The following is a 13,972-nucleotide window of genomic DNA, read 5'->3' as shown; positions in this document are numbered from 1 at the left end:
ATTCATCGAACCCTCATTCTTGGTTAGCAAACGATTGAATGCAATGAGCTAAACAAAGTTCATCGTCATTCGTTCAACAGCGTCGGTTTGCCGACTGTAGTATGTACCTCTGTGGTCCTTCTCAAGGACCTTCATTCCTTGGTTCGTAGGCATGCTTGTATTGAGAGTATCAATGTCTTTCCAGCGATAATAGCAGTGAGAATGGTGGTGGGGCGATGTGGATATGAGATATGTGATATGGATGTGGAATTGCAAAAGAGGATGAATGGTTTGACTTGAAGCATTTTATTTCTCTCCCCTGGGTTCGTTCAGAAGGGCCGATCCGTCATCACGCGACTATCGTGTCCCCATCTGGGGACATGACCATTCGAACCCGGCTGACTATCTATGGACGAAGCATATAAACGGCCTTCTCTTTCTCCTCTAGCCAGCAACGGATCCAACAATCTCGTCGGCCCGTTGAAGAGCTTCGATCATCTTCTTGCACTCCTTGCGACGGTTTTGTGTGAACTCGCTCTCCTTCAGCAGCTCGTCCAACACCTCGGTCTTGTACAGCTCCTGCAGCAGCACGCGTTGCAGCTCTTCCTTCGCCGTGTTGACTAGGTTCAGCACGATGGCCTTTGGCACCGTGTCAATGATCGTGCGCTTCACAATGTTGAAGTAGGATGAGATCAACAGCTCTATCAAACAGCAAAAAATAAAATAAAAAGGTATCTCGTTAGTCCGAAAATCCTTTTCCCACGATCCCAATCATAACCAACTGCTGCATAAATAACTTACTAATAACCTCTGTCTCGATCTGCTCGCGCTCTGATAAGTTGCCTGAAGCCTTCAACACGGCTGGTGGCTATTAAGGTAGATGTAGGGGATGAAAAGTAATAGTAATAGAAAAAAATCATTAGATCTAAAGGCATAAAAACGCACATAGTGATCCAAAAGTAAGACCAGCAATTAGACATACAGGCTCCATAACAGAGGATCTCTTCTTCTTGCCGGAGAAAAAGCTACCAAAGAATCCATTGTTGGCAGGCTCGGGCTCAAGGCTTGGAGGAAGGTTGGCGATAGCAGAGTTGCGACCCTTGGGATCTACCGGTTGGGGGTTCTTGGCTTGGTTCACCCTGTCATTGATCACAGCCATGGCTTTGTGTCCGTTCAGAAAGTCTGGGTGCCCAGTGTTGATATAGCAGCCCTCCATGCTGATCAGATCTGTAACAAGTTTGTTGGTCGGGTTGAGCTGCGTGCGCAAAAAGTTGGTCACGACCTGGTAGAAGCGGTCCTTGAGCTGAGGGAACCGCTTAAAGAGCTGTATATAATGGGGATTTCAGAGGCGGATTAGCACTCCCGTTAAATCAAGCAAGGCGCATCCAGTAAAAGAAGGAGCGCATGAGCACCTGCCTGTTTGGATAAGAGCTGGGTGAGAATGCGAACCAACTCATCAAAGACAATGCTGACGCATCGCAAACTGGGATCCTCCAGACGCTTAATCTGCCGCTTGATAATGACCTCGAATGCCGTAGTGCCGACAAACAGAGCAGGCGAGGATCCCTATTTCGTGTAAAGTCCATCTATAGTTAGAGATGATTACCCCCGCCAGATAACATGCACAGCAGTCGTGGGAACTTCAAAGGACAACATACTGAAGAGTTGTACAAAATTGTGCGGATGTCGATATCCTTGACTTGGTCAAATGGGTCCAGGGACTTGACGCCATTAGAGAACAGTTCGTGGAACACGAAACTGATGCGAGCACCACCAGACAGCTCAAACGAGGTCAGATCTGTCGAGTTTCCGTCGATGATTGTCCGGAACTCATTACAGAACTCGGTGATGATGTTCAGAACAATGCTAGCCTGACCGGCGGCCCCATCGCCCAACATGTCGCCCAAGCTGGCCAGCTCCGTCTGATATTTGACCAACGCTGCCTGAATCTTGGCCTTGATCTCTGGCAGAGTATTACGGATATGGTGCATCAAGATCTATTATCCAAGTCGATAATTAGTCCTGCTGGGGAGGAAAGTACATGAAGCGGCCCTGGCGATTGCAAAGAGGGTATCTGCACTCACCATGTTCAATTTCCTGGCGAGGTAAGGGGTTCCACAGTACTGAGCTTTGCTCTTGTACGCTGCATGGTTTTCGAAAAAGGCCCGCTCCGCATCCAAGGACCGACTGATGGGTTTTTTGGTGTCGATATCACGCTGACCACGGTTCACAACAGGAACGTAGCCTACGGAAAAAGACAATGGCGTCAGACCAACTTGTGCCGATTCGATTCCATATCGATTAAAGATAAAAAATATCATGTCCTACTTACCGAGACGGAGTGGAATGACACGACCAGCCAAAATGTCGACGACATCAGTACCAGCATCCCTATATTCGTAATGATATTATAGCAAGAACGATGATTTGTGAGGAATGATCCGTAGTTACCAACACTTGAATCTCGGCCTGTGCAAGAACACCTTACATCAAATCGATCTTGGTCAGGACACCAATGGTTCTAGCACCCTCAGGATCGACCTCCCTTGCTAACTTGAGACCATCTGAGTTGGCGAGATCTGAGTTGGCGGCTGTTACGGCTAGGATGATCGCGTTGGGCTTGGTAATATACTTGACAATCATATCGCGAATCTGCTTTTCAATATCCTTGGGCTGGTCACCGACTGGAAGCTGTGAAGTTGAGAGTGATAAAGTCAGTCCTTTCGTTCCTTCTGAACGATGAATTGGTGGGTTATTGCATTATGTTTCATGCTTGCAGTTGTCGCTGCATCCACGCTGGTACCTTTGTGAGTCCAGGCAAATCGACAAGAGTCAGGGTCAGGACACTAGGAGAGTAGATGCGAAGATTGATGGGCAGGGGCGAGATACCTGTCAGAGATGGGAAATGGGAGATAGGCATTAGATCTGACCCAAATTACAATGGCGCGTTTCTCTCCAAGGGAAAAGGACGATTTGATCCCTACCGGCATTCTTTCCGGTCTTTGCTTCAGTGTCGCGGACAATCTCGTCCCGAATCAAGTTAAAGTCCGTGTACTTGACGCCAGGCTGATGCAGGAATTCGCCCCACTCCTCAGGCTCCTTCTTTTCCTTTTCAGACTCTTGATCGGCTTCTAAACAGGATTACGGCAATGAGAAAAAGGGAGATAATGATGATAGGTTAGACATTCAGAGCAGCTGATCGCGCTCACCCGCCCCAATAGACTACTGAAGATATGCAAATATGAAGGCATCTGCAGCAGGATCGCCTCACATCTTGTTCTCAATTTCCATCTTTTTATTTTTTTTCTTCCAGACCATTCTCTTTCTCCTGAGGGAGGAAAGACAAAATAGGCAAAAAAAAAAAAAACGATGACCGAATATTCGGACGGACACAGCCAGGCATGCCAGGCACCATTGTTTCGTTTACACTTGCATTTGCACTTGCACTTGCCTTTGGACTCACCGTTCTCGGCTGCGGTAGAGGCCGGTGCAGGTCTGTTGATTAGTTGCAGAACCTGTAGTGGAGAAAATACTTATTAGACCAACTTTGCTTTACAGGCAAGTGTGAAGAAGCTCTTAGAGGTGTGCACATACCAAGGGTCGACGAGTGACGATACCAGAACCGCGGGGCAAAAAGTCGCGTCCGACGATATTTTCGAGGACAGAGCTCTTTCCCGAGGACTGGGATCCAATAACGACGATTTGAGGCAGGTCGACAGGGTTGTGGACACCGACGGTCGAGAAGGCATCCTGCAGCTTGTTTATCGTCTTGATTAAAGAAGCGTCCATGTGGGGTTATGGAATCGAATGAAATGAGAGCAGCTTGATGAGACAGGGAAGGAGGGGAAGCAAGCCAAGGTGATTTGAGTAGAAAAAGAAGAAGAAGGGTTGAGGCTGCTGGTTTTTATTTTATTTTGTGGGGTGGAGAAAGAAAGGATAGAGAGGAGTTTGACGAGTAGAAGGTGGAGGGTGGAGGAGCTGTAACAAAGAGCCACATGGAAGACGGCTTCAACAAGGAGGAGGGCTCGCACGCGCTTCGCTCTGGCTCGTGACTCCAGTGCCTCATGGGCTTAGCTGCCAGTGGATACTATAGATGCCCAAGCAGCCCTTGGTCCATCCCGGGAGCCAGACAGCATGCCAAAGGACCCGTACAGGTCTCGCCTCTTAACCGCTGTTGTCGCAGTTGAGCCCATGGATATTGCACATGCATGCTGGGCGGTCGTATGACAAAAGCGCGGCTGTAATGGTCCATGCAGACATTTTCTCATCCTCTGTAAAATCAAATTTGCTTTTACACAGATTAATCATTGAAAAGAGAGTCAAGTCCCCGCCTCTTTTTTATGCTTCCTTCTCTTTTTTATGCTTCCTTCTCTTCACTCCCTTTTCATACGCCCCATTGCCTGTTTGCTGCTTCAAATATCGCGTCCTAAAGCCTTTCCCTGGCTCTCTTTACGCCACCAACTAAAGCAACAACAATAACGACGATAACAACGGCTGCCCCACTGCTTCTTATTCCTTTCTGCTTTTCTTTTCTTTTCTTTTCTTCTCTTCTCTTCTCTCCTCTTCTCTTCCTTCTTATTCCTTCGCTCTTTCCTTCTTCTTCGCCCCGCCCCGCCTCTTCTCCTAGTCAATGCGGTCGTCACTATGACAGTTATCACCGAAACCACACCGAGCCCAGAGCAAGCGCTCGACTCCGAAGAATCACCGCCCATCATCCCATCCGAGTCGCAGTCCCAATTGGACCTTGTTCTGCTGGAGGAGGACACGCTTGTTCGCAGGATCCGAGAACCGTCTTTGTTTGAAAAAGGCCTACTGTTGGAGCAGGATCAGGATCAGGATCAACTCACCAGACAACAAATGCTGGCAGTTGCACGAGCTGGGAAAGCTGTCAATCGCAAGAGACAGGACGAACCATTATCACTTTCTTCGTTAATACCATCGCCAACCGCTCGAGTCTTGCCAAACGAGGTCCTCATCCAAGTCTTTGAAAACCTACTCACGGATCAGCCAACGCTTCTCGCTGCTTCATCCGTCTGTCTCGATTGGAATCTGTGTGCCACCAGCATTCTATACCGATACCCACAATTTGCCAGCACATTGCATTGGGCACTTTTCATCCAAACGCTGTGCAGGAGCAAGGATTCGCAGCGACCGAAAACTCGCCGACGACGTTCCATCATTCAAAGCCTTTCTCGTGATCGACAATTTAGTCGCCACCCACCATCACAACTAGCCCCTGCTCAGATTGAGGTCTATGGAGGCCGAACCCAATGGAACAGTAGTCGTCTGTGCAATAACCTCGGAGATTATGTACGAGGGATCGATCTATCGCGGAAAATAGTCCAGGTCGACCAGTCGCAGTGCACCTGTCCCCAGTCTACAGGATCGTCATCAGTATTGTCATCGTCATCGTCATCGTCGTCGTCGTCATCTTCATCGGCATCGCCGCCTGCAGGGAACAGGATGTGCATTATTCACCCAGAGGCGCATCCTTCGACTTCAAATATGTCTGTGGCTCTCGATCCTTTACATGCAGCCCATCCTGTAGACGTAGGCACGAGTCGCGTGGATCAGGGCACAAGTTTCTTTGTGAGCTATGGCGCATCTGATTGGGACGAATGGTCTTCGAATCGGGATTCTTGGAGGACAAGCACGGACCGAGGCAACTCTTCAACGTCCAGTCGACAGCGAGCTATCTCAGAGGGATCCAGTCTCCAAGGTAGCGGCAATACCGTGCCGTCAAGTTCATTCCGCAACCCCAACCTGGCAACAAGCCAACGGTGGTCGATCCTTTGGTCCATGGAGAACGAATATCGCCAGTCGATGGGGCAGAACTCGTCCTCATCAGCTTCTCTTCCACGGACACACGCGAATGTTACGGCAACGTTCCCTTTGGCCAATCATCCGTCGACCATGCAGCCTAATGGGAGCTGGAACAGGGCAGTGATGGATCTATTGTCGCACCGACAAGGCGCAGCACAGAACTCGGCACGGAGTCTTTATAACAGCCAGGGAAACATGGATCGGGATCGCACAACCCAGACAACGCCTGCTAAGGCAGATGTCGTGGAGGTTCGCTATATGAAGCCAATCACGGTTACGGTCTCATCGCTTATTCAAATGGCGCGAAATTGCCCTAACCTGGAGTCGCTCTGTTTGGGGTCGACCTTGACGCCAGATACGCTCTATTTGGAGACTGGAGATTATCAATCGACGCTTCAACCTGGACCTCGTGCTGGATTGACATATGTCCCTGTGACGGCCGCCGATGGCGCCAAAGCTCTAGGAGAGTTCTGTCCGAAGCTACAAAGATTGTGGTTGGCAGGATGTGAATGGGTTACTGCGGACGAGGTCCGGGTCTTTCTGACGCATTGTCGACAGCTTCAGACGCTTGATATCCGACATTGCAGTAAACTGGACGGACGTCTCGGGCAGCTCTTCGTAGTCCAGGAAGAAGAAGAAGCCCGCGAATCTCCTAGAAGCTCAGAAAGCGAACTGAGCGAGCGAGACGACGATGACGATCAGCCGAGTGAGAGTTCTTTTTTGCAAACAGGTGAGCGGGGAAGGAAGCGGCGCAACAGAGGCCATTTTGCTGGTGGCGAGGCAGCGATGGCTGGGTTTATGGCAGCAGTATTGAATGCAACAGCATTGACGAGACCCTCCACAGAAGTAGCACCGCTCCCACTGACGTCGACGAGCACAGCATCCTCGGGGTCGAAATCGATGTCGATATATACCAGGCCGGGTCCTAAGAAACGGGTCCGTGATGGGGCCATGTTTGATTTGGTGAACACGGCGAGTTCTGGACGCCTTGCTGCGATGGCGACAGCATCTCAACAGATGCAGCAGCAAACACAGCAGCAACAACCTGCACAGCACCAACAGCAAGACCAACAGAATCAAATACGGGGGCAAACGCAGGAATATGAACAACAGCACTCACAGCCATTGTGTTCTAGTTTGGTTGGTTATTACACTCCAATTCAATCTGGCAATGGAGATACTTTACAGACCCATGCTAGTGCTGAGCAGTCACCGTCTGGGTTTATTAGCAGAGTCAACAATGAATATCAGGCCAATAACAGCGTCAGGGTCAACGAAGAAACCAACAACAACGAGTACGATAAGGATGAAAATCAGACTGAGTTATCGGATGCAGAGAAGGATGAGGTCGACGTGGTCTATGCGCACTATGGAGTGTAGGGCCACTTGTACTGCACCCTCACATCCGGATTTGGAGTCACAGGCATACTTACTTTCGCGTTCGCATTCGCACCCTGCATACGCATACGCACACTGCACTCACACATCGCATTATACCATCTGTAGCATTTGTTCCGCGGCAGGATTTTGCTAGGAATTGTGAACCTTGCTCGAAATAAACGACAGAAAGAAATGCAGAGCGAAATTGTAATTCCGAAAAAAAAAAAAAAAAAAAAAGGATATCGGACACTAGATGTGTAGATGTGTAGGTGTCTATTGCTGGGGCCTGGAATGGGAAATCGAATTCCGCCTCTTTCCTATTTGTGCGCCCGCCGCATTTTCTTTTGAATTTGCAGTCGGGAATGTAATGAAATGAAAGTCTTTGAGAACACCCTGAAAAAGAAAAAAGATGGGCACACGAGCAGCACAAGCACACAAACAGCAGACGAAAAAGGGGTACAAAAAGCAGATATCCATATCCAATGGCGCTCGTTTGGTGCGACAAGCATGTAAATTGGAGGATCGGCGCGACTAGAACGAAGAGAACACAAGAAAAAATGTTTCATTGGCTCCTAAAATAGCTGGCGCACCTTGATTGGGCGTATACTATTGTGCTTGCCCAGCCTTTGGTCGTGTGTGTGCTGCCTGTTTGACTACAGACTGCTGCCCATGTCGTTTGATAGCGTTTGGGCAAGACGATCGTTGTATGAAGAAAGGAAAAGATTCCCCTTCAGGGCTAGACTAATCGGACTAGGGTTATGCTTTCATGTGTAGAAGTCTAGGCCAATGGCTGGGTCGCTGTGGTTGTGTGGTTGTGGAGAGAGGGCGGAAGTTTGACTGGATAGTCAAGAAAAAAAGTGAGCCAACGATTTAAGATGGATCGCGTGCCAAAAAGGAGCTCGCCCTCGTTTCCATTCAATTCAATTGAATCCATTCGCCCCTGTCTCGCACCATTGTACATACGATATATATAAAGTCGATCGGGCTAGAGCAATGGGCGGGGAAGGGAAGCAGTCATTCCGTGCCCTGGAAGTTTGAGAGTGGTTCTAGAGCGAAGAACGCCCCCTCTCTTTTCTCTTTTAATCCTGTTTTCCCTTTCCTTTTCTCCTTTTCTTCCTGTCGTCCCCCGTCCCTCTTCCACTCGTTGATGACCCCTGTCCCTTGTTCTTGTACACATTCGCTTTCACCTTCACCTTCACTTTCACATTTTCATCACACCTTTAAAGCGTCTCTATTATCGTTTTCCCTTAACACTGACTGTACTCTCTCCCCCATCAGAAATTACATCCAGGCACGCGAGCGCTTTTTCCTAATAAGTCAAATCCACTCACGCTAGTCTACAACCCATCCTATCACAACACTCCTCCACATCCTACCCTCCCTCTCCCTCTGCTCATTATCCCTCTTTCTCCATCCCTGTGTAGTAAACCTCCACAGCCACCTCGGACATCCTCCTCAACCATCGATTACTCGTGTATCCCCGCCTCTGTATCTGTAGATCGATTTGGTAGCGTTGTGTCTGGTACACCTTGCACACCATTTCCATTTCAGCAATACCGTTTCGGCAGCATCTTCCTCAGTATCATCATTCGTCATCTTCGTGTCGTTCTTTCTCCCTGTCTTGCGCCTTAAGCAAGCTTCCATTTTTGCCGGCCCAACTATCAATTCTTTTTTGATACCGATAGCCCTGTTATATCTAGACCACTGTCTCTGTTATATCCAGACCACTATTTCTTTCTTTTTCATTTTTTTTCATTTCTTCATTCACTTTTGATTCTCCTCTCGCACCTTACTTCACACACTTCACAAATACGTACGACAGCCATGTCGACATCAGTACTACGATCTTTATGGACAGCAATTCAGTCTATGGGCCTCACCTTCATGCTGGGCTTCTTGCTCTGTATCTTCCAATCCTCCGAATCCATCCTCGTCAAATTGGCCGGCAACCGCCCAGACCCACATCCAAGTTCTGCAAAGCTCTTGTTCCTCTCCGAGCTGCTTAAACTCTTCAGTAAGTCATTTAAAGTGCGCTTTGTTTCTTAAATCTGTGTATATTTGCATCATATCGCAGCAAGGAGAAATGGCGTAAAAAAAAAGCCCCCCTCCCTGCGGTTGGACACACAGTGAAGAGGGGTTGCGGATAAAATTACTCTGACTTTTGGACTCGACCAACGGCGCCCTTTGTTTCTGGAAGAAACAGAAAAAGTCAAACTGGCATAAATCCAGCAGCGGGATTAAAAAGGCTGTAAGGTTTTTTTTTTGCACACGACCACAAACAAAAGGCAAAAGAAAGACAGCCCAATGGGCGCACACCACCCTGTCTTTCCTTTTTTATGCGAACGGAACAACTTAAACGCGAATTTAGACAATAGCGCGTCAATAGTCTATGAACATGTACAACACACACGACACCATGACATCTGGATTGGAATGTGATGTGGTGGATATGAAGATAAAGATACAGATGACGGTGACGGCAAAGAAGAAAGTGAACCTGTAAAAGTGAACCTGTATACATTACTGACGTCCTTGTATGTGTCCACATCGATCGTAGTCTCATACACGCTCCTATGCTTCGAAAGAAAGGACCTGGTGGGAATGAACTTTAGGCGGAGCAACAACACCGCCCCACTGCAAGATGACGAGGAGAATCAGCGGCCCATTGATAGCAGCAGCAGCAGCAGCAAACAGCATCTGCTGAAACCCAAAGAAGCCAACGACGACGACGACGAAGATGATGATGACCAGGGCGAGTCTGCCCCTGGATCATCACCATCCACCAGATCTTCCTCAGGATGTAGCATCCCCCCCATCCTCTTCTTCGCCGTCCCCGGGGCCATCTATTTCTTCAACAACAACCTCACCTTCGTCCTCCTCGCCCTCATGCCCGCTCCCACCTACGTCGTCCTCTCCAACCTCAAGATCCTCACCACCGGTCTCTTCTCCTACCTCTTCCTCCACCGCCTTCTCTCTCCCGCCCAATGGGTCTCCCTCGCCATCCTCTTCCTCTCCACAGCTGTCTCCCAAATCGACCTCGAACGCGGTCTCACCCTCTCCATCTCCCTCCAGGCATTCCTCCTCATGGTCCTCTTCTGCTCCCTCTCCGCCGCCGCATCCGTCTTCTCAGAGTATGTGATGAAGGAACGCTTCGCAAAGGAGTCCATCCATCTCCAGAATATGAAGCTCTACATGTTCGGTATCCTCTTCAACGGCATCACCTACGTCCTCACCCCTTCTACCACACCCGCCGCCGAAGGAGGTGGATTCTTCTCGGACATGGCCCCGATTCACGTTCTGATCATCATGGCCTACGCCTCTCTGGGTCTCGTCACCTCTGCCATCATCAAATTCTCGGGCTCGATCACCAAAGTCTACGCCTCCTCCATGTCCATGTTCTTCGCTGCCCTCGTCTCATGGCTCCTCTTGAACGACCGCCTCACCGTCCTCTTCTTCATCGGATGCTTCGGATGCTGCTTCGCCCTGCATCTCTACTACCGCGCACCTTCGGTCCCAAAGGATGAGGAGACAGCGACCAATGGTTCTGCAGCATTGCAGCATTCAGGACGCGACTCGACAAGTTCGGCGACTTCGAGCACCACACTGGCGATCTCCCCTGTGTCAATGCCATCATCGTCGTCGTCATCCAAGGGTAAGCAGAACCCGACAACGCTGAGTTCTGTGAAGGTCATGGACCGGAATGAATACATTTCTTTGGATACCATGGATGATGACGATCAGTCCGAGGGTAGGAGGTAACCACACGGTACGGATCCAAACAATAATAGTAATAGTAATAATAGCTTATGAACTTATCACTTACCCACACATACACACACACACATACACACACATACACACACATACACACACATACACACACATAGACTATACATTGTACCATCAGTCAATAAAGGTTACTGACGCGTCAACGCGTCCATGCCTACGAAACAAGACGTACTTCTGTCTGTGCGCGGAAAATAAAGTTGGTCCTTTTACTCAACGAGCATTGATATCTAAACTTCACTCATACGAATCATGAATATCTCGAAAATCTCTAACGAAGCACTGAACAAATATCCCATGACAGTCTGGTTCAATAGGAGAACTAAACCACAGCATCTTTATTATCCATACACCTCTAGGGGGAGGAGGGAGGGGGCCTACTCCTCGGCTTGAACATTGCCATTGCGCTTCCAGCACTCCCGAAACGCCTGCATCGCATCCTTGCACGCCCGCCAATCATGCTTCTCCGCATAACACATCTGCAACGCCTCGTTCTCTGCCGCACACCCCGTCCGCTCAATCCGTTTCTCGTACTCATCTTCCTCTTCCTCCTCCTCCTCCTCCTCCTCTTCTTCTTTGTCTCCGTCCCCCTTTTTATCGTCCTGCGACTTTGCCTCTGAAGGTGCCATTGTCTTGCGGTACTGCGCGTGAACGTGTGGCCGAGGTGTAGGCGCCCAGTCAGGATCTTGGTTGTGCTGATCAGGCTGCTGTGTTGCGTTCGTCATGAGTCCTTGCGAAAGAATGAATGGATGTTCGTTTATGGTTAGAATCGAATCGAGTCAACGTGGACAGGACAAAGGTCAAGTGTAATGTCGTTCGCTGGAATGATCGTGGCAAGGTGAAGCCAGTCGGTGGGGATGAGGAACAAGACAATGAAAAAGAGGGATCGCCCGATCCATCAAGTCCGTTCACACCCCGGAAACACCGCATATGGTAGTCAATTTGATTCTTAATGGTATCGTATCTTTTTTTTTATGTATTGTTCTCACAAATGACCCTTTTTAGCTTAAGATGGCAAGGACGACGATGCCGGCGACGACGGCGATAATCAACAGCAGATAGCACGACTTCTTGCGCGCATTTCTTTGATGAATTGCCGCTGTCGTCAATTCCTCGGACGCAGACTGTGTCACCATGCTAATCGATGTAACATTGTTCTCAATCGAGTCTACAATCAAGAAAAGGCAGCATCGTTAATATTTGGCTGCAAAAGAACAGTATTCACAAGTACAGGCGATCCAAGCGGTTCAGAAGGACATACCGAGCATGCTGCCCTGCTCATTGACCATGGTTCCAAGGTCCCTGAAGATCTCATTCAGCTCTGTGATGCCACTCTCGATCTCCCGGATCTCCTCTTCGCGCTGCACAATTAACGACTCATTGTACTCGAGTTCATTATCGACCACCATCAATTGCATCCGGCGCTGCGATTCATTTATCAACGGCTGGTCGCCCGACTCGCTTGCATCCTCATCCCTATTATAGTTACGTCTAGTTAGATAGCTGTATGCAAACGAATCAAATAATGTCGAATAAAATGAATAAAAAAAAAAGCGCGAACGAAACTTACTCATAATCATTACGAACGTTGGTCTGTCGAACGCGATCAACAAACTCCCGCTGCTTTTCCGCCGATACCCGCTGGACCTTCTGGAACTCCACCAAGACCTTCTGAAAGTCCTTGGACAACTTGTTATGCTCCAATTTTTTCTATGGACCAAATTCCAATTCATTCATTCGAGAAAACACAGAGGGTAAACTCAGCGTTAGCCTCACGTCCGATTGAAAGGATGCACACAATAGCATCGGATCAACGCATTAGTTCCGAGTCACCAAGTCGTCCAGTCGCACTTACTCCATGGGTGTTATCGTGTTTGGCGAGATCCTTAATTTCCTGGCTGGTATCCTTGACAAGCTCCCTTGTCTGCTCCGTTATTTCATGCCTAGCATTTTGTTCAGAACACAAAGATGATGAAATGATGCAAAAGCGCGCGCGTGAGCAAAGAAACCGAAAAATAAAATAAAAAACATGGATGCACAAAAATCTAACACGTTGCCAACGCAGGTCAGAAGGTCAGCAACACACACAAGAGTCGATAAAAATAAAAAATAAATCAGCTCCTTCGAGAACACAGCTATGTGGACCTCATCAACTGTCGTATAAAAAAGAAAATAAAAAAGAAAAATATAAAAAGGCGCCCGAATACGATTTGCATATTGAATTCCTAGCACATACAGTTTGTTCCGCACGTCTGGCGTATCCTTGTTCGTGCCAAGAAATCCAACAAACCGTTGTATTGAAGACACATTTGATGAGATTCGAAACACCTGCTGCGAAATCTGGTTCACCTTCGCACTAAACGCCGCCGCCGTTTGTTGTCCCGCTGCTATCATTACATTGTCATGAGGGGGCAGAAGTGAGGTGGTACTTGGTTAGTCTCTCTACGCTTGGTCCACGAAAACGGTTTGAAGTGTTCACACTGTGCTCGCTCGTCGCTTCTAGAGAGTATAGCGACTACAAAGTAAAAGCTCTCCTTTTCTAATGAGAGGGGACGCTTTACCATTGTTGCCGCCTTGGTTGAATCGGTTGTTGCTATTGTTATTGTTGCTGCCACCGTTACCGCTGCTGGCTCCGTTTCCGCCAAGAGGACTGGGTCCTGAGCCAGCAGTGCGTCGAAAGCCACCTTCGCCTCGTTCCAAGTCTGCAAACGACATTGTTTTCTTGGTGAGCAATAAGGAAGTGAGGAGTGAGTGGGACTGAGAGTAATGAGGATGTGAGAATGAGAATAATAGGAATGAATGAGTGAGGAAAATGAGAATGAATGAAAAAACAGTGCGGGGAGAGAATGAGGGGAAGAAAGTATAGATAGTAGTAGATATGACTGAAAATTGTCTCAGGAGAGAGAAATGGGACAACGCGTGTCATCTCCCTGTCCAAATAATGACGCTGTGTGGCAAAGCACTTGCATCCCAGTCCAAAAGGGCCTTTTTCTTTTATTCATCC

General features: G+C 48.5%; 5 protein-coding genes across 5 annotated transcripts; 2 read left to right on the top strand and 3 right to left on the bottom strand.

Moving 5' to 3' along the window:
* Positions 1-423: 423 nt before the first annotated feature.
* On the bottom strand, positions 424-3,768 carry BC939DRAFT_484592 (putative vacuolar dynamin-like GTPase VpsA; the record flags this gene model as incomplete). Its single annotated transcript, XM_051559261.1, has 12 exons — positions 424-680; positions 781-847; positions 962-1,303; positions 1,396-1,545; positions 1,638-1,976; positions 2,064-2,224; positions 2,312-2,370; positions 2,468-2,670; positions 2,783-2,868; positions 2,964-3,110; positions 3,443-3,494; positions 3,574-3,768. The coding sequence occupies 12 exons, from the start codon at positions 3,766-3,768 to the stop codon at positions 424-426; spliced, it is 2,058 nt and encodes a 685-aa protein (XP_051410000.1).
* Positions 3,769-4,340: 572 nt separating this feature from the next.
* On the top strand, positions 4,341-7,396 carry BC939DRAFT_458210 (uncharacterized protein). Its single transcript, XM_051556569.1, has one exon. It carries the CDS (start codon positions 4,624-4,626, stop codon positions 7,180-7,182), a length of 2,559 nt encoding a protein of 852 aa, XP_051409999.1. The 5' UTR covers positions 4,341-4,623; the 3' UTR covers positions 7,183-7,396.
* A 1,934-nt stretch (positions 7,397-9,330) lies between these two features.
* Positions 9,331-11,143, top strand: BC939DRAFT_237647 (nucleotide-sugar transporter-domain-containing protein). Its single transcript, XM_051550909.1, has one exon. The coding sequence runs from the start codon at positions 9,784-9,786 to the stop codon at positions 10,939-10,941; it is 1,158 nt and encodes a 385-aa protein (XP_051409998.1). The 5' UTR covers positions 9,331-9,783; the 3' UTR covers positions 10,942-11,143.
* A 226-nt stretch (positions 11,144-11,369) lies between these two features.
* On the bottom strand, positions 11,370-11,522 carry BC939DRAFT_375451 (uncharacterized protein; the record flags this gene model as incomplete). Its single annotated transcript, XM_051551681.1, has 1 exon — positions 11,370-11,522. A coding segment is annotated over one exon (153 nt), but the record flags the coding sequence as incomplete, so codon positions are not given.
* Positions 11,523-11,969: 447 nt separating this feature from the next.
* On the bottom strand, positions 11,970-13,362 carry BC939DRAFT_399565 (t-SNARE; the record flags this gene model as incomplete). Its single annotated transcript, XM_051552484.1, has 5 exons — positions 11,970-12,136; positions 12,230-12,444; positions 12,539-12,678; positions 12,824-12,911; positions 13,205-13,362. 5 exons carry the CDS (start codon positions 13,360-13,362, stop codon positions 11,970-11,972), a joined length of 768 nt encoding a protein of 255 aa, XP_051409996.1.
* Positions 13,363-13,972: the final 610 nt, after the last annotated feature.

The sequence above is a fragment of the Gamsiella multidivaricata genome (assembly GCF_025024155.1).
Source record: "Gamsiella multidivaricata strain RSA 2152 chromosome Unknown BC939scaffold_53, whole genome shotgun sequence".
Taxonomy (NCBI): Eukaryota; Fungi; Mortierellomycota; class Mortierellomycetes; order Mortierellales; family Mortierellaceae; genus Gamsiella; species Gamsiella multidivaricata.
Note: the sequence above shows the minus strand (reverse complement) of the source record. Positions and strands in the feature narration are given on the sequence as shown.